We start from the raw sequence: 20,110 nt of genomic DNA on the forward strand, positions 1-20,110 counted from the left end.
CTCTGGAGAGTACCGTTACATAGCGGAGTCGGTAGAAAAGAGTTTCCAGCTTTGGCCGTCTGTGCCGCTCTGTTTCTCTCTGTTCCCCACCGCAATGCCGCGGTGAGAGTAACTCTAGCAGTTACCGATCTTGGCTGGCTCGAACTCCGCGAGTTCGGTTGAGCTAAATTTGTGTATTTAGTACAGCTCACAACGGGGCAGAACAGAAACAAAACCAAGATCCGAGACTCCTTCTTGGCCCTCTCGATGGGGTCCTCGTCGTCATCGGAGATCATTTCGTAATCTGTCTCCTCACTGTCCCAGGAAGAATCGTCGTCGTCGGCCGGTGCGTGCATCTCCGGCAACCTAGGGTTGCTGGAAATGGTGGAGACGGCGGAGGCTGCGGGGGCTGTGGGATGGGAAAAGAAGTCTTGAGCCTCCATTTCTTCGCTCACGGTCGCCGGAGATGGGTGTGGTGGGGCTTTGGGCGGCGGCGGAGGGGGTTTTGGATTTGGAACTGAAAAGCCTCCTCCAAACCGCAGATATACGTGCTACGGAGATGACGTTTCGATTTTCCGAAAAGATTTTCTCGGACCGAACCAGCTTTCGTTAGCTAGTCGGGCCAACTTTTGTTTTTCCAGAACTGAATACTGAGTTCGGGCTGTATGGTCCCAGTTCGGTACCTGCTATGCTAGAGATGCTCTGACGCGGTCCGGTCAAGTCGCCGGTCCGCTGCGCCGCACCAACGGCACCCTACCTCTCTGGCCCTCTCTTTCAAAAAAAAAAAAAAAAAAAACACTTCGACAACGCAGCGTAGAGAACAGAGCCCAACCGGGCACCTGCTGACCTGCACGGCTCGGCTCACGGGCTCACGGCTGCCCACCTTCCTCTTTCTTCCCGCCCTTGTCTCCTCCCACCACGGCGTGATTCCTAACAGGACTGGCCGCCTGCACAAAACCCTAGCCAACCGCCCCAGCCCTACTCTGTCCTCCCTTCGTCCATCCCCACCTCGCATGCTCGTATCCCTCCTCCCCCGAAACCCCAGCTCCTTTCTCCTCCCCGCCGCCGTTCGCTTCGCCCGCGCTTCAATGTCGGCCTCGCCGGCGGCGTCGGCCGGCAAGGTGACCGTGTCCGTCGAGTACGCCAAGTCCGGCCGTTCCTCCTGCAAGGGCTGCAGCGCGAGCATCGCCAAGGGCGCGCTCCGCCTCGGCGCCTCTGCCCGCGACCCCCGTGGATACGACAGCACCAAGTGGTACCACGTCGCCTGCTTCCCCGCCTCGTCACACCCGCTTGGACCCGTCGAGAAGGTCGAGGGGTTCGAGTCCATCAAGGTTTGGGGGTTTGGGTGGTTTTGTTTCCTTCGTATTTCGTTCTGTTTTGTCTTGGCCTCTATGGGGGCTAAACTCCGGATTTTGGGGGAATGTAGGACGACGATCGCGAGCAGTTGCGAGAGCTTGAGAAGGTAACGCATTCCTCACTTTTTGAAGTCTTTTCTGTTAGTAGCCTCATTGCTGCCGCATGCTGGATATTTCTGCCATCTAGATGCAATTTTACTAATGTAGAATGATGCTGGTAAATTGAAACGTTTTCGTAGCATTTACTAGAATCGGAAAATCTTATGTCAAGCGAAGGAATTCGATAATTTGGCTTGTGTTCCTCCTTGAAATGTAATTTTGATTCGTATAATTATGTGTGGTCCCATGAAAATCTTCAGAACAATAAAAGAGACCAGACTGCAATCAGTCCATTGGAAGTTCCAAGCCCAAAGAAAGCAAAGGCCCATCTATCTTCACCTGAAGCTGGGGTGGAAGAAAATGCAAGTGTCTCTGTTGAGTATGCAAAGTCTGCCCGCTCCACCTGCAAGGGCTGCAGCGTGAGCATCGCCAAGGGCGTACTCCGCCTTGGTGTTTCAGTCCGTGATCCCCGTGGCTTCGACAGCACCAAGTGGTACCATGTCACCTGCTTCCCCACATCATCACATCCGCTTGGCCCCATTGAGAAGGTCAAGGGGTTTGACTCCATTAAGGTTTGGGCTCTGGAAGGCTTCATTTCATTCATATTTTGTTCAGTTCCGTGCTTCCGTTTTGGCCTTTGGAGTCTAAGCTCCAGATTTTTGGTGGGACTGCAGGATGATGACCGTGAGTTGTTGCGTGAGCTAGAGAAGGTAACACATCCAACTTGTTGAAATTCCTATTCTATCAGTTGGTGTTTCTGCTACTGTATGCTGGATACTTCTATTTACCAGATGTCAAATTTCTGATAGTTTCATAGAAGTATGTGTAGGTCCATAAATATTACTTCTTTTCAGGATAATAAGAGAGAAGAGGACACAGTCGGTCCACAGGAAGTGCCAAGCCCAAAGAAAGCAAATGCCCTTATATCCTCACCTAAAGTGGAAGTGGCAGAAAAGGCAAGTGCATCTCCTATAAATATTCGCTGTGATGATTTTTTGAGGTTTTCATTCTATCAGAAGTTTGAGCTGGTGATTGGTTCTAAAAATCAATTTTTGTCTCTTTGAAAACTATTTTTTGGATTGGAGTAGTTGGTAACATTTCTGCTGTTTGTTTTGATTGGTGTGATATGTGATGTCTTATATGAAGGTTTCTTTAGTTAGGAAGTGCTTAGTTTGATTCATCGTGTGTAGTCGTCAAGTGTCTCGCCTACTTTCGACTCCTTTTGCTTGTCCATCATAAATTTAGGGGCATCTGTTGCTTGAGACTTGCAGTTCTACGTTTCGCTACATGCCTTGCTTAGTAATTTTTTATAGCTGTATGTATAGGTCATTGGTAGCATCCGCTGTTAGCCAACCGTAACTTGCATTGGACAATCAAATTTATTTTCTTATACCAATGTTGTGAGGCGGTGAATGCTGATTCTTTTATTCTGAGTGCACGTTTTAAGGAGTGACTATATCACACATCTTTGTATCTTATACACTTTCCAAACATTTTTCCTACCCTCCACTTCTTTTGCTGCAAATGGGAAGTTGGCATGTTCAGAGACAAACCAAATGACCTTTTGTAGTTAAGAAAGGTTACGGTAACCACATTCTTTTTTCCCTTAACTTCATTGGAGAGCTCAACATATGATTATTTGTTTGATTTATAATTCTTGTTCTATTTTCCATAACAGCCATCCACAGGGAACAAAAGAATCAGTCCATTGATACACTTTTCGGCTTCTGATATCAAGAAAACATACAAGGTAGCCTTGTAATTCCTAGCGAGTCTCAGTCTGGTGTTTCTCTATCTTTGAGCTGATGATTTGTTTCCCTGCAAGCATTTATTTTACTGAATTACTACCTGTGAACCTTCTTGAATCTTGATGTCTGTTGATGCAGGATGCTACCCTTCCCACTCATTGGAAGGTTTTTGACACTGTTATTTTCCGTGAGCAGGTGTGTTGAGCAAAATTAGATAACATCACTGAAGTATCATTTTCTACTTTGATAATCCAATAATCCATATCATCTACTGCTTTTGGTTAAAGTCTTGTGAAGTTGCCAGAAATAACTATTTTGCAATTCTAATGTTCAGGATGAGGGACTTCATGCTTCAGCTAAGATTGCTGCATTTGATTTCGACGGGTGTCTTGCCAAAACCTCAGTGAAGAGGTATTTTGTTATATATTTCCCTTTTTGGAAAGATCTTACATAAGATCATTCTATTGAAGTTTTCTACATGCCTCTTCTGTGAGTACTATATCCATTATTCACTGCTTTACAATGAAGACTCATTTTAATCGGCTTGCTAAAGAAAGGATTTGCGTTACAGTCCGGATCTATGTTTAATGTTGGTCTGGTTGGACAGTCTCATATAGTTTGATATGCTTGTAAAATTGTTGGACTCTCATGTCCTACTCCCTGGTCCCTGCTATAACTGAAAGTAAAGCTTGATATGCTTGTGAAAATCCATGCAGCAAATTATTGGAAATTGGTAAGTTAAAGTGTAGTTTATGCATCCATGATGTGGGTTATACATAGGGTTCGCTCTACTGTATATTGGTAAGAACCTGCAGATTACAATATGGTAATCGAGTCTTGGATGCTAGGAAATTAGAACTTTTCGTCATTCATCATCCTTCCGCCTTGGTGTCCTTAACCAATAAGATTTTTTTACAACAGTTGTTTCAACCAATCTTCTGTAATAAAAAAACATCTTGGTAACTAGATCAACCCAAGTTGATTTGTAAAATAAAAATTATGTTGAACTTTTGATGGCCTCGAGCATAATCATTAAAAGCCAGTCGTGGGATATTGTTCCCCTGAAATTATGATTTGTTACAGATAGAGTGCCTGACATGAATGCTTCTCTTTTACGTGCTGTTGCTATATTAAGTAGACATTTGATAACTTTTGACCTACTCCAAGTGCAGCATTGGTGCAGACAAGTGGTCTTTACAGCATAATTCAATTCCAGACAAGTTGCAAAGGCTGTACAATGATGGTTACAAGTTGGTTAGTTTTTTTCTTGTTTTGGTCCCATCACTGTACTTTTCTCTTTATCTGTGTACTTCATTTCAAGTTAAGTGTGCGTATGATGTGGTTTTACAAAGAAAAGTGGGCCACTGCATACTATCTTAACATAGTTGATTATGTATAGCTTTATTTACCCTCAAAGATTATATTTTGGCAAATCATAGTGTATGGTGTTGTCAGGTCATATTCACCAATGAGTCAAACATTGAGCGCTGGAAGAATAAGCGGCAGCAAGCTGTTGACTCCAAAGTTGGACGTCTGGACAACTTTATTGAATGTGTTAAAGTCCCTATTCAGGTATTCTGCAAAGTTATATTCTTACAGATGTTTAATATAAAAAACCAACTGTAGCAGTTATTACTCAGTCGCATAGATTTTGTTTAGGTTGCTATTTCTCATGACATGCAGAACATTGCATCTTGAAACTTCTTAACGCATTTTTTATAATGTTGATAAATAGTTATTTTGTGCACCAGACAGAAATATGTGACTTATGTTTTCCTGCAGGTTTTCATTGCATGTGGTATCGGGAAAGGAAAAGGCACACCAGACGATCCATTTCGCAAACCAAATCCTGGAATGTGGTGGTTGATGACAGAGCATTTCAATTCTGGAATTGCCATCGACATGGATCAGTAATTATTCTATTCCATACTTCATTTTCATATTTACCATTTTGAATAGATTTTTTTTCATGGTGGGCTTAAGCTTCAAATAACATTTTTTGTGTATAGTTCTATTAATAGCTGGTGACATTCGCATGTACAAAAATACATAATTCCTTCTTTTTGTTTGCTTTTTACTTTTCGAGCTCTGTGTTTTCAGGCTCCTGCATTTAAAATAATACTGTATCATGTACCAATTCTACCATGCTTTCCTTCAGGACCATTGTGTCTTTCAGCCCTGCCCCTGTTGCTAACTTGCCTATATATATATGCCAACAACACTTGCAAGAATGCCCATGTGGTTTGTATGGAAGTACCGTGTGAGATTTGTAAGATTGACTACCTATCCTAACAGTGCAATGTCTTTGCTGAGTGGTCGGCACATGTAGCTCGATAACAGCATCTGAAGTTCTGAGTATGCTGCTAGGTCCACACAAAGTATAAGACTATAAGGCCTTCACAGCATTGTACGGTGTGAAAATCTGATATGATTATACCAGGGTTGATCAAGCTTAAACACGAGTTGTGAAATAACTAGGATTGCCCATCTTGTGCTTGTAGCTTAAGCTTTTGCGTCATTTCAGTATGTTGGTACAAGAACTGATAAAGACACCTTTTGCCCGTTAGGATTTGATCATACTACAGGCTCCCTTTCTGAGGTTTGCCATGTTATTTCAGATCTTTCTATGTCGGTGATGCTGCTGGGAGAGAAAACGATCATAGTGATGCAGATATAGAATTTGCTAAGGTATGCTGAAGCCTCTATCCCCCGATCTACAATATACGAGCATTTTTTCATTCGATTGAAACAAATAGCATTTTGAAATGCCTGTTGCAATTTTGCTTGTCATTATGGAAGTACCAAAAACCTTCTTTGCAATATTTGCTTAGAATATGAGATTGGACACCATACAGCAGGATTTAAACTTTTTAGATAGCCATGCAAAGCTTAATAAAGAATAACATGAGATTGTTTTTAACTGCTCCATGCCTTCATGTAATATTTAAGTAAATAGCATCAAACCAACTAGCTCTTTGAGCTGCGGAATCAATTAAAGAAATGTGGTATCAGAGTCGACAGTTAGATAGAATACAGATCTTATACCTTCTAATAGGAGTTATCAGATTTCACATTATCATTGCATTTGGCGTCTGGAATGCCAGCCTTAGAATCCCTGATTGTAACCAGGATTTGTCAGCCCATCTTTGTGTGGTAGGAGAACTTTGTGAGTTGGAATTGGATTGGCACTTGTGAATGATATACTCTGAAATTTCATAATTGCATGTGAATAGATTATTTAAACATCCTTTCAAGATTGAGAAATACCTATCATAACTGCCTCAGTGCGCTTGTGCATTTTGCTCGGTATAACTCTGGGAACAGGTGCAGATTGAAGTATGCTTGATTTGCCTTTCCTTTAGGAAATATACTTATTCTAGTTCCATTACCACTTTGACTTGCTCATGCAGCCTTAGTTTTAAGACCTTGTGTGCTAGCTGACGCAGGATGCCAGAGTGATATAAGAAAAATCTCGAGTTATCATTTTTCATATTCCTGGCAAGTTTGCCATTTGCCAGTTACAGTGAGATAGACCATTGTATAACTTTTAGGAATGTTGGTTCCATTTTGCATCAGTTTTTATATGTTTGAGGGTATAGGCAATCCTAAAATAATAACTTGATTTTGTTGGTGACAAATTGGATTATCTCATATACGGTTCCGCCCATCGGGTTTATGTACTGCCTATGGGTACCTTGTCTGGAGGGAGCACTGGGCTCCTTTGCTGACATGGAACCCTCTATTCTTTGTTTCATCAAAGTTGTCTTGGACTTTTTTGTACGTGTTGGTGAAGCTTTAATTAGCTTTCTCTTGTTTGCTTCCTCATTTCTGACGTTCTGTGATATTTTCCATTTTAGGCTATCGATCTGAAGTTCCATGTTCCTGAAGAGTACTTCGGTCCCTAGGTTTTCAATGTGGCCAGGTACATTAGGTGGCAAATAAGATGGTTTACCAATTACCATAGGCTGGTGTCTCAAGTTCGGGACCGAGAACACCACCGTTATTGTGACATGAAAATGTAGCACAAAATCTCTGTTTAAACTGGCTATTAATGTTTCCCAGAATGCACCGTTTGCACAGTTCCTATCTTCCGACGGAAGATCCCGTGTAGTCCTGTTTGCTGTACCAGGGATGGAACTTGCCTTTCTGTAGCTTGTGAGACAACCGTCGTTTGATCTAAGTATTATACGGAGTAGATGTATCGATAGTACTGGCTAGATATATCTATACGGATGTCATTTCCTTCCTGAACCAGAAATCGTCAGCTCGGGCGTACTGCGCCTAGGATCGTCGCCGTCCAGTGCGCCTTAGTTTGCGTCGGGATCCGCTACTCACAGCAGAGGTATTAAACCAAATCGATGCATCATGCATACTAACCTAGGTAGGTATGACCCTAGGCTGGAATCGTGTTTTCCGTTCAAATTCAAAAGCCCTTAGGTAGGGTCCTGTTCCTCTCTGCAAAGATGCGTCAGAATTATAATTTCAGAAAAAAAAAGATGCGTCAGAATTAAATTGGGTTGGTTGGCATCGTCTACCTCCCTAGGCCTACTTCTTTGCTGCTGAGCTATACGACACGGTGTTCATGCCTCCATTTTTCTTTCCTTGGCTGGATCCATGGAATTGGATTCAATTCCAGATTCGTTTGCTTCTTCGCTCCGGTAGGCATAAATGTACTGTATTATAGTAGCCAACTTTTTGCTCAAACACCCATTCATCGCCCGTTGATGCGTTGTTTTTTTGTATCTGGAAGAGCTGAATCTCTGCGGATTTCTGCTTCTCTTGAAGATATTCCGTCAGCAACACGGCCAGGAGATAGCTTAATGGAACTTGCAGAAGTAGCTGTTCCAGGTGGTGTCTCTTGTATACTCCGTTCTTCACAACAAGTACTGCGACACATTGAGCACATGGGCACGACACAAAATAAAAGCCCATGCCCAACGCTGCCTGCGTAAACAGCTCTACGTCTAAAATTAAAGTCGAGCTGGTGAGCTGCTACGAGGAACGAAGATGGTAGGCGGCTACAGTGCGGCAACTCATTTAATATCTGAAACAGTGCGACCTACGGCCGTAGGTAGATCACTGTTGATGGTTGCAGTGGAGTGTTGCGTTTAGCACGCGGGTTAGCAGATAGCATTAAGTACCTGGTCCCACGTATGCAGATCGAACGACCGGTGGTGTTGGTCGGACGATTGAGGATTGGAGGCGTAGTGCGGCCGAGCCTAGCAGAGCTTTTTCCTTCCTGGAAATGCTTGTTCCGGTCCCTATTCCAACCTTCACTAAACCTTCACTAGTGCGCAAGTAGATGCCACAAAATGACGGGACACAACTGTTTGGGAGCCCTTCATGCAAACGCCGAATACCCAGAAATCGTTCTTAGCAAATTCCAATCGACACCCGCTCGCGGTAAAACACAATGGGTCCAGATCGAGACATCGTTCTCACATAGCCAGCCACGCCCCACACGATCTCACCGGCCAGGGGTGCTCGCTTGGACGTGCGATCGATCCATCCGGAAAAATTGTTAAGAGCAGTCACTCGACAGATTCGTGGAACCTTATTGGCAAGAAACGTGTCCCAATATTATCCGTTTCCATCAACTCACGCCGCTGCTTTGCTAAAAACATGCCATATACTACTGGAGTGTCCCCAGTCCCCACGACGTAATCTCGGCCCGGGCCATCATCCAAACTAAACGCACCGTCTTTGCGGGTCTATATATATACTCGGGCAAACGCCTGATATGCCTGCGCAATTATCTGATTCCTATCAACGTACGTACGCGAGTTCAAAAACCACCGGTATCACGAAACCACAACTGGGTGGACCTGCGCTACCTCGCCGCGGAACAGCTGGGGATGCCGGCGCTCAAGAGGGCCGGGCTGCAGGATGTGGCGTGGGAGGTGATGGGCGTGTGGCCCGACAAGCCGCACCACGTGCGGGTCAGCGCCTGGGACGCACCGCGGCTCACGCGGGAGCAGCTGCAGTACGCCTGCGCCGACGCCTTCGTCTCGTTCGAGGTCGGCCGGAGGCTGTACGACGGCGACTACTAGCTACGGTGCTGCCATGCCATCTTCTGGCTAGCTTATACTCCTACTCCGTAGATTGGTAGAGTAGCTAGCATTCAGCATCTGCTTAATTAGTTCATGCCTTCTAGCGCTATAGGTGTTAGGTCTACCTAGCTACAGTTACATGTTGCTTTGCTTCCGAATCGTCTCGGCGGCGTGATCAACACAGCACCGTACTAGGTTCCTCTATGTTTGACCGCTGGTCATGTAGCTTTCGTCCGATCGTCTTTTTTTATGTCTGAAGTTTGAACTAGACATTTGTTCCATGATGGATATCTAGCATGCATTGCGAATTTGTATGGCGAACAGCAGGAAGGTCTGGAAATTCGGCTGTATGTAGCGGCATCGCCAATTTACTACATCCAGCTGCTTGTGTTCATATATACTGCACGCAGCAAGCTGTTCAACTGTTTCGTATCTTTTTTTTAAGAAAAAAGGGGTTTTGTCCCCAGCCCCATTTATTGAATGAGACCAAGTCATACGGACACTGTCACAGCAGTTTAAACATGGCTACATGGCCAGAAACGCGACAACAGAAAGAAATGCTACAGAACTGATAGGCAGCAAACACACAGCATCTCAGACTGAAGCACGCTGGGCATCTGGGAACCAGGAGGTTGTAGCGAGCTGAGTGTGGAGTTCTCCCACCGGCCAGGCCCCAGATGGTGACTTCAGCGCCAGGCTATCCTCAGGAGTTCCCCTCTTCTGTGCTCCATGTCGCGGATGAACTGGTCCACCTTGTCCAAGCAGGGTTGATGGCACAAGATCCTCCAGCGGCGACAGTGAGCAGAAATTAACCAAGTCCAGGACCACATGAGCATTTCGCCAGAGCTTTCCCTGAAACAGCAAGGCATTACGGTGAGTCCAAATCGACCATAGAACTGCAGAAGACACCAAGTTGTGTCCAGCATGCAAATTATTACTAATCCACCATTGCCCAACCGAGAGAAAGTCAGTGCCAATAGAAATATTCAAAATAGAGGAGATTACAGCCCAAATAGCTTTGGCAACCACACAATCAAAGAACAGATGCCTAACAGATTCAAGTTCACCACAAAAAACACAATAAGGATCATCCACCAGCCGTCTTTTAGCAAGATTGTCTCTAGTAAGCAGCTTATTATTGGTTAAAAGCCACAAGAAGACATGAATTTTTGGCGGAACAGTAATATTCCAAATGGCAGGGGAATGAACAGGTTGGACACCACCATTTTTGATAATAGCATAGAATGATTTTACAGAATAAATTCCAGAGGGGTTAAACAACCAAATGGGGGTGTCCTCAACCTCAGATAGCTGAGTGGCATGAATAATGGCTTCGAGTTCAAACCAGCGAAGGATCATAGTGTTGTTAAAAGTTCTTCGAAAAGTAATTTTCAGATCAGCCCCATCCCAAAGATCAGCACTTGAGCAATATTGTTCATTAGCGATAATATACAGATCCCAGAATTGGGTCGCAAGGCAGCAATGCCCAAACCAAATATCCTCCCAGAATTTCACCTTCTTACCATTCCCTACTTTCCAACGGTATCTCAACTTGGCTGCCTGTGAAACTCCTTTCCAAAAAGGAGAAGCGTTGGAGCCCGGGCATCTCAGGATATTAGAGTTGGAAGCATTGTATTTATGGTCCACAATCTGCTTCCAGATCTGGTTGTTAGAGAGATGATATCGTTTTATCCAGGAAGCTAGGAGGCAGAGATTGAAATCTCTAAGATCATGAATGCCCATCCCACCAAATTCCTTTTTCTTACTAATGAGTCCCCAATCAGCAAGGTGATACTTATGTTGATCTCCTATATTACCCCAGAAGAAATGACTCATCTGAGAAGTGATTGCATTAATGGCCCATTTGGGGAACTTAATAAAAGAAGGAGATAAGTTGGGATGCTAGAGATGCAGGTTTTCAAAAGAGTGAGCTTGCCACCATAGGAAAGGACTTTGCCTCTCCAACCAGCGATTCTTTTCACAACTTTATCCACCACAGGTTGGAGGTCCTCTCTCCTAAGCTTACTATGATGTAGGGGAATTCCCAGGTATTTCAAAGGGAAAGTCCCCAATTTGCAACAAAAAATCTGGGCATAAGCCCTAGCTTGCTCCTCCTCTAGATGAACAGTCATTAAATTACTTTTATGGTAATTAATTCGCATACCAGATAACTATTCAAAACAAGTGAGGAGCCATTTTAAGTGTCTGGCAAAAGCAACCTGAGGTTCAATGAAAAGAATGGTGTCATCAGCATATTGAAGGCTGATATATGCTGATGACACCACCCCTAATCACATTAGGGAGCAGCCCCTGAATGAGATTAGCACCAGCAGCTTTGTCTAACATTTTTGTGAACACATCCGCGACCAAGTTAAACAAAATAGGTGAGAGGGGGTCCCCTTGTTTTAATCCTTTGGCAGCAATGACATAAGGACCCATGGTGTTGTTAATTTTGACATTAAAAGAGCCATTAACTAAAATATTTTTGACCCACGTTCTCCAGACCAGACCAAAGCCCCGAGAAGCAAGCATTTCATCAAGGAATTCCCAATTAATTATGTCATAAGCCTTCTCATAGTCTAGTTTTAAAACTAGAATAGGGGTTTTGGATTGATGGACCTCATGAAGAATCTCATGGGCAGAGACCACACTCTCAAGAATGAATCTCCCCTTGATGAATGCAGTTTGGTTCTGGGAAATAATTCGATGTCCCACAGAAGTAATCCTATTAGTCATAGCTTTTGTAATAATCTTAAGGCTACAATTACCTAGACTGATAGGCCGAAATTTTTTCATTTCCTTTGCATCAGGTTCCTTAGGAATGAGGGTAAGGATGGAAAAGTTGATTCTGCGAACATCCAAACATCCACTATGGAAATCTTACACCAAGGCCATGAAATCATCTTTAATAAGATACCAAAACTTTTGGTAGAAAAGGAAAGGGAGGCCATCTGGCCCCGGAGCTCCAGCGGCATAAGAACCAAAGACAACTGCCTTAATTTCCTCCTCGGAGAAAGGTTGTTCCAGTATCTGGTTTTCCTTGGTGGTCACCAAATCTTGAGGATCCCAAAAATGACCACCCAAAGAGATGTGTGGTCTGGGTTCAAACCCAAAAAGATTTTTATAATACTCAGAGGCAATAGAAAGCATGTCTTTCACTTCATAGACAGGGCCATTAGGACCCTCTAAAATAGCAAGGGAAGTTTTCCTCCTTCTCTGGTTAGCCAGAGCATGGAAATAGGCAGTGTTGCGATCTCCTTCTAAAATGTTTTTGTCTCTGGAGCGTTGCCAGATCTTAGTTTCCTCTACCGTCCAGATCTCATCGAGCTCAGTAGAGATTTGTTTCAGTCTGCCCTTCTCTTGATCAGTCAAGAGATTTTGTTCAGAAAAAATATCTAGGATATCAAATTCCTCCATACGAAGTTTTTTATTTTTCTTTAAAGCCGCCTCTTCATTGCTATTCCAGCCGCGCAACTTCTTCCTAAGCAGGCGGAGTTTAAATTGCCAAATTTCAATAGGAATAGAAGAGGGGCAAGGGGTGTTCCAGATTTGTTCCACAAAGGAAATAAAGCCGTTGTTTGATGATATTTTGTACAAGCTCAATACTTGATCTGGATATTAAGAAAAGAAGAAAAAAAAGAAAACAGGGAATAAGACACATGCAGGAGCGTGTATATGTACGTATGTGCATTGCAACAGCACTTGAGAATTTGTGTTGCAGGCTGCAAGGTAGCAGGCGCGTGCGCTCGAGTTCAGCCGGAGAGCTAACCAGCTAAGCAAATAAGAGTCCTCCTGTTCGTTTGAGTTGGGCTGAACCGCCTGACAGCCAGGATCACGTACGTCGACGCGTAAAACTCTGGGAGAGATAAACACAACAGGGAAGATCGCGCGTGCGGGCGGAGGAGATAAGAACGTCCAGCGTAACTTGCGTCCGAAGTATCCAAGCGCATCGCAACGGCCAGCGGCCAGGTACGTCCGCTGCCTGCCTATATATAAGGCGCACGACACAAGGCACAGGGGGCTTTTTTCTGAGCAGAGAGTTCAGAGACGGAGGAAACGCTCGGCGAGACGAACAGATCAAAGCACCGGTGCTCGGTCGGACGAACACCATCAACATCAATTCCATGGCTTCAGGTAACGACTACGGTGAGTATTAATCTACTCCTACCCCTATCCTCAGCTCGATCCTCTCTTGCATCTAGCACGGTGATGGTGCTGTGAAGCCCGAGCACTGTCGCCCTGCTCAGCCATCTACGGAGCTGGGCAGCGTGATGTCCTCGGTCACTTTTCAAAGTGATCATTACGACCATCGCGCGCCGCCGTCGATGCCAGGTACAAGAGAATCGTCGTGTTATGGCGCCCGCTTGACGCGGGGCGCCGTCCTCATCGACAACTCGCCGACGTCCGCTCAAGCGACACCATGCGTGACGGTGTGGACATGGGTGACGTCCACATAGTGGCCGCTCCACGCGGAGCACTACCTTGACGAACAGGTCGAGCCGACCGACAGGTTGCCGTAGCACGAGAGGCGTTAACTCGAACGATGTCGTCATCGGCAGCAGGTTCTTCGTGTCGGCGGGAGGCGCCCGCCAGCCTGCAGGTCTTCTCCAATTAATTACTCCCGCGGGATGTATTCCCCGCGTCCCCGACGAAGCTGCCGAATCGTCGGCATGTCCGAGCCAAGCGGCATCATTCATCTACACCAACTCCACTTTTAGGTCGTCGAGACCGACGAGGCTCGGCGACAGGGTGGGCGTGGCCACGGCTAAGGCCACGCTCAACGGCACGTGTACCATCTTGTACACAGGTTCTGCCGGCACCCACACCATCACCACCCATACATGCATAGGTGACGCGAAGCGAAGACATGAAGACGACCACAACAGCTTAATCGGAGGTTTCTCGTAGGTTTAACCCCGCGGGAGTAATTAAGCGGGAGCCTTCCGAGGCCCCATGAACTAGGAGATGACCTCAATCGCCTTATCAATCAAGCCGTGCAAGCAGGCCACGGAGCGCGCGAGGAATTGTATTTTGTAATCTCAAACAGATTAATAAAATATACGATTCCTCCCCTTTTTCTTGTGTACACAGTACACTGGCACGCCCGCAATTTTTCTTAGTTTCCCTGGTGCGACAGGATCTATTTTCTCCTCGCTAGAAAATATTTCTTGAGCCAAACATCCGTCTCTAGAGAGCCACCATTTCTCAATCTGAAAATTCTTTCCCCACCGGACACATAGCCCCCAGAATCCAACAAAAGAGGTGCATGATCACTACCAATCCTAGGAAGGGCTTTGACCAGAGAGAGAGAAGTGAGTTTCCCAGGAGGTAGAGACAAGAATCCTATCTAAAGCAGCCATGATAGCATTCTGTTGGTTGTTGGACCAAGTATAACTCCTATTGGAGATTTTTAGGTCCATAAGAGCCCACTTATTGATCCAGTCATTAAAGAGAAAGGACCAGTGAGAATTAAAATTACCATTGTTCTTGTCCTGGCCAGATCGAATAAGGTTAAAATCACCACCAACCAGAGAGGGGTAGAGACTCTGCTCCATAACATCATGGAGTTCAGCAATGAACTCAACTTTAAATTCACTATAAGCAGAACCATACACCACTACCAGTTGCCAGACAAACCAATCACCTCAAACAAGTTTTCCTTAAAACCAACTAGTATGCCTCTAGCCGAACCAATAGCTGGAAGATAGTGCCATTTAAAATTAAAAGAACCAGCAAGCATATTCAGACAAGAGTCAGGAATGTTTTCTTTTTTTGTTTCTTGCAAACCCACAAAGTCAACTCTGTGAGAGGCAAGAAGTTTAGCAACACATAACATTTTCCCAGGTTTATTCAAACCTCGAACGTTCCACAGTAGACCTATCATAAAATATTATGTGGAGGTTTTGTTGTAGGCAAGGGTGGAACAAGAGAGTCAGCCTCGTTAGAAACAGAGTGGATATCAATATCCCCTTCAGCAATGTCAGGGCAATCCAAATTCAAATCAGATGGAAGGGTGATTTCAGGATTAGTATGAGCAAAATTAAGACAAGATTGCAATTCCTTAGGCACCAAATCCTGAATAGTATTTGTCTCATCACAGAGATTAATTCCCAAAGAGATATCAACTTCATGTGCTATAGAGCATAAGTAATCAGGATCAAGAACATCAAATGAATTACCTTTAAAGGTAGGGGGAATCTCGAGATTCTTTTTCATCATAAGAAGCTTAGCTTTGTCCAGCACATTGGTTTGGTTAGTGATTCTGGAGCTTTGTCTTTGGGCAAGTACAGGACCCATTTCCTTTTCTTCATGCCAGGGTCAGGCTACACACAGGAGGAGTATGATGTGGAGTGTCTTGGACAGCATTGAAATCGGGGAGCAAACACCTGGAAGCATCATTGGACTGCAGAGCAGAGAGGACTTGAGGAGGCAGAAAGTCATTATCAACATTATCTTCAGCCTCGGAGTTAGATTCCTGAAGGTCCAGAGATTGCAATACTTCTGCACAGTACATCTTACTGCCCCTAGAGGGGTCCATTCTTTGGTCAGAAACAGGGGCCACCAGGGTTTCCATCTAGGCGGTGGGCTTCCTCATGGGCTTTTTCTTCGGCTCGTTGTGTTAGGCCGTTCGGGTGTGTTCGAAGAAGGATCCATTATGTGTACTCCTGGCCATCGGGCCGACCCGGCACGGCTCAGGCACGAGGCGGCGGTGGCCCGGCCCGGCACGGGACGGCACAAAATGGGTCCGTGCCGTGCCGGTTTGGCCCACAGGCCACATCTGAGGAAAAAGCCTGGCCCGTGGACATTTCGTGCCTGGCCCGGCAGCACGGAAGCCCGAAGCCTGAGAAGGGCATGGTCGGGCTGAATAGGCCTGTTAGGGCTGTTTTGGCCATTCGTTCTGCTGGGCGCTCTGGCTCCGTGGGTTTCGTGCTGCGCAAGGCTCCGTTGGCCCGTTTTCTCGCCGCGGACTGCTCTTGGCCCAAGATGCCAAAACTCCGCCTCGTGCTTTTCCGGTGCCGTTCGTGCGGTCATGCCGCTTCGAGGAAATCTGGTGCCTCATTCCAGCCAAGCATATTTTCCGTGCCATCCCGTTCCGGGCGATCTCGTGCCGTTCGTGCCGTGCTGGGTCCATTCCCGTGCTGTGCTTGTTCCGATTCTTGCCGTGCCGTGTCCGTGACAGCCCATGGGCCAGATCTCAGAAAAAATCCTGTCACGTGATGGGGGTTCGTGCCTGACCCGGCCTGATTTGGCCCGTGACGTGCCATTCTGTGGGCCGTGCTTTTCATGGCTCGTGCCAGCCCGAAAAAACTAGGCCGGATGGCCAGCATTAACCATGTGGGCGACTGGGTAGGGGTCGAGGTGGTTCCTCCGTCTTGCGCTGCGTCTGGTGCGTTCCTCTGTCTTCCGCAACCTCCAGCTAGGGTCCCCAGCTCACCGCCGCACCACCTGCCTCTATACAGCTGCGCCGCCGCCTGCCCCCATCTATCTCAATGGCTAAAAGGGATGCGGGTTCCTTCCGCGTGCCGCTTTTCCCGTGGCGGCACCACCACCTCCGTCGATGTGCCTCAGACGATCACCGTCGCCGACGATCCGTTCTTGTTTGCTTAATGTCTCGCGTCCTCTGTTGTCTTCCATCTCTGCTCTTGGTGGATAGCGGCTGGTGGTCAGCGATTGCTGCTGGTCGGGCTGCCGTGTCTCCGGCCAAGTTCAGGCTCGGCGTTCGCGTTTCTTTCACGGAGTTGGTGCGGGGTGAGGTTTTGGTGGGTTGTGGAGCTGCTGGGGCTGTCTTTCCTGCCAGGCGGCGGGGTTTCACGCTGCTGATCCTTTGGCAGTGGTGCGCCCTTTTGGGGGCTTCGACGGCGCTGACCGGCTTCATCCTTTTGTCCTCTCCGGCTGCCGACATTTTTGTCAGGTGAGGTTTATGCTTTACCAAGGAGCAGCATGATATCAAGTAGTACCTCATTTTTCCTTGCAATGTCGATAATTCTCAAACCCTTAGCTTTTCAGGCAAATGGTTAGACTTCCAAAAGGAAGAAGGAAAGTGCTCTTATATATAGAACAACAGGAAGAAAAGGGTTGTCATGTAGAGAAAGACTTGTACTATAATTTGCCAGTGTATCCATGTACTGACCATCTTTCCAAACTTATGTTGCTAGGAGACAATCAGTGTTCTACTCATTTTTACAGAAGAATGTTGACAACAGTGCCACTATAAAATTCAGACAATTTTACTATGTTGGGACTCATACACTGGATGGCAGTTGTTAACAATAGTTAACACACCCCAGAGTTAGATAGACTCTACAAATAGTCTCCTTAGTCCAACTTCATTGTCGTGGTTCTGAAATACTTAGTACACAGTTATTTCTGATAACAACATTTGACAGTATCTTATATCCTCCATTTCAGGTGCCAGTCTTCTTATGTATCAACAACTCTTTATATACCCACTCATCAATAAAGTTCTTGGACATGTCAGATCTTCTCAAATCGCAGCTGTGAGTGAAAGCTGCTAAGTCCATCACTCTTCTTGCTGCATATCCTAACTATTCTGATTGATCTTGCAGGTTCTGTGCATACCTAGTCCCTTTGCCTACCCCTATATGAAATACCTGTCAGAACCTGGATTATCAATCCTTCTGAATATTGTATCGTTCATAAAAAATAATCTTGGTGCGAGTATTCTTTTCCATCTTATTTTAGACTTTCAGAATCTACAAAGTAGATAGATCATAGATGGCAATTGTGATGTTTCTGAAAATCCGTGTAGTGTTTTGCCACCAGAAAGGAGTTGACTCAATCTTAGATACTCCCTCCGTCCATCTTAAGTGACTCAAATTTGCCCAAATATGGATGTATCTATACCCAAAAATCGTCTAGATACATTTAATATTTTGTCACTTAATATGGAACAGAGGGAGTACTATTTTTCTGTCACAATAGCTAAAGTTTATCTCACGACGAGTATTGGTCTCCATGATTACTTTATCAAGTTACCATCATCACATACACTTTCATCCTTCAAAACAATGCTGTGGTACGTAACCCTTAAGTTCATCTCAATTTCAATTTCCTTTATAGAAGATCTGTGCTTCAAGTCTGCAACTGACTGATGATCATGAAATTACTAACAGTCTCAGGACCAAAGAGGAGCAGCAAACGGATTGGCCATGACAGTAATGTCCTTTTTCAAGGCAGTTGCTCTGGCAGGTGCTGGCATTGTGTGAGTATAGTACTTTGCTCCAGCTCAGAGCCTCTGCAGAATTTTTTTTATTTTGCATGTGAAAATAAATTTATAGCTCGCACTGCTACCTTGGCAATATGATCTAAATGAAATGTATGAAGCTCAGAAGTTCCAAATGAACAGTGTGTGACATCTGTGAAGTACACTGGATTTACGAATGCTCCGCTGTTGGTAAATCTAATGGACGAAGCATCCGAACCATGCCAGATGTATTGTAAGCGATAGAGGACATTAACTCTGAATTATTATTGTGTTGTGTTATGGTCCTCTGAGTGCCATAGAATGTCAGTTATGCGCACTGCCACATGTGGGTCTCAAGAGATAAGCTGTTGAATCAGCATCCATAGACACATACACGCAATAGTTTTTCAGAGTTAAGCTATTACACGTTTACTGGTTCCTCATTCCACGTGATTTTTTTTGACGAATGCAGGTTCTCTTGGGCGCAGAAACACCAGCATGCTTTCTTCTTTCCAGGTAAAGTTTGTTCTGGAGTACAGTTTTTTAGGAAATCTAGATGGGAGGAGTATCGCAAGCAGCTCAATTAGTTCATATTTATATTTTAGTTAACATTTCAACTAGCTGAGAGATCTTTTGAGTTTTTACTAGCGTGTAATTTTCTCGACCATTTCACTCACACAGGTGACCAGATGGTGTTCTTCCTCCTGAATATCTTGGAGCAATATGATGGAAACTAGCTTTCATTTTACCTGATTGCGACTTCAGGAAGGGTTGCTTACCTCATATATTGTGTATCCTGTAGTAGCAAAGAATCAATGAGTGAGGACAGAGATGAAGGGTTACATGAAGAAGATGAATAAAGACTTTCAGCCTTTCAGGTGCTGCATCTGTGAGAAACATAGCCACAATTACAGAACATGAAAAAGGACTTCCAGGCCTGATCTCCTGACAAAATGATACTTTCAAATGCAATATGATATCCATCGCACTATTTTGGTTTTAATAAATGTGTGTGCAATATTAGGAGTCAAGCAAACAACAAGGATATGGTCTAATGTTGCTGGTGCTCCAATATGTTGATCCTTATAGTGGATATGACATTTCAGATGCTGCTGCCACATCTTCTACAGCACCAAGCAATGCGGTTCTGCCAAGGGGATATAGAAGGCAAGCTTTACTACCTACACATTTGCGTATGTGATGATCTCCTTTTGGGTTCTGGGGTGATTTTTGGAACAAGTTAATACTTCACTCCAGATATTGGTTCATCTTTTTGACAGTAGAAAATAATGATGATTATGTCCAACATGGTATTCGAAAAGGTGCTGGTACTAGGCTTATATTTCTAAGTTTTTTTCGTTTACGGTGTTCAAGTTTTGTTTCAGACAGTGTTAGGCTTTCTTAGCTGTAGTGTACAACCCATTTTGGGCAGGATTTGTTTAGTGGTTCTCTCAAATCTGTAACGACTTTATTATTTATGAAATATTACTGCGTCTCTCGGTCATGACTTAGCTGTTTCGACGAGACAGTCAACCAAGCAATGAATTAATCGGGTAAACCACACAATTAAAGACCATGTAAATTGCAGCTCATGACCACCGATGCAGCAAGGCGCGTTAACCCGTCTAGTACACACGATCGAGCTGGAGAGAGTGAGAGACGAAGTAGGAGTAA

General features: G+C 45.0%; 1 protein-coding gene and 1 long non-coding RNA gene across 5 annotated transcripts; both read left to right on the forward strand.

Annotated features, from left to right (window-relative positions):
* Positions 1-812: 812 nt before the first annotated feature.
* Positions 813-7,384, forward strand: LOC100844676 (polynucleotide 3'-phosphatase ZDP). 3 transcript variants are annotated; one of them, XM_024458679.1, is made up of 14 exons: positions 813-1,310; positions 1,406-1,441; positions 1,694-2,005; positions 2,108-2,143; positions 2,288-2,389; positions 3,004-3,018; positions 3,112-3,183; positions 3,320-3,376; positions 3,516-3,592; positions 4,354-4,435; positions 4,637-4,753; positions 4,964-5,091; positions 5,800-5,869; positions 7,039-7,384. In XM_024458679.1, exons 1-14 carry the CDS (start codon positions 993-995, stop codon positions 7,084-7,086), a joined length of 1,470 nt encoding a protein of 489 aa, XP_024314447.1. In that variant the 5' UTR covers positions 813-992; the 3' UTR covers positions 7,087-7,384. The 3 variants fall into 3 exon arrangements, with proteins under 3 accessions (XP_024314447.1, XP_024314448.1, XP_024314449.1); XM_024458680.1 differs by having other exon boundaries at positions 3,004-3,012; positions 7,039-7,345; XM_024458681.1 differs by lacking the exon at positions 3,004-3,018 and having other exon boundaries at positions 815-1,310; positions 7,039-7,345.
* A 9,187-nt stretch (positions 7,385-16,571) lies between these two features.
* Positions 16,572-19,940, forward strand: LOC100841932. Of its 2 annotated transcripts, XR_001405829.2 has the most exons (6): positions 16,572-17,143; positions 17,641-17,729; positions 17,799-18,268; positions 18,366-18,454; positions 18,909-18,952; positions 19,118-19,940. It is a non-coding gene; the product is annotated as an uncharacterized LOC100841932 (long non-coding RNA). The 2 variants fall into 2 exon arrangements; XR_001405828.2 differs by having other exon boundaries at positions 17,799-18,454.
* The last annotated feature ends 170 nt before the right edge of the window (positions 19,941-20,110 follow it).

The sequence above is a fragment of the Brachypodium distachyon genome, chromosome 2 (assembly GCF_000005505.3).
Source record: "Brachypodium distachyon strain Bd21 chromosome 2, Brachypodium_distachyon_v3.0, whole genome shotgun sequence".
In the NCBI taxonomy this organism is placed as follows: domain Eukaryota; kingdom Viridiplantae; phylum Streptophyta; class Magnoliopsida; order Poales; family Poaceae; genus Brachypodium; species Brachypodium distachyon.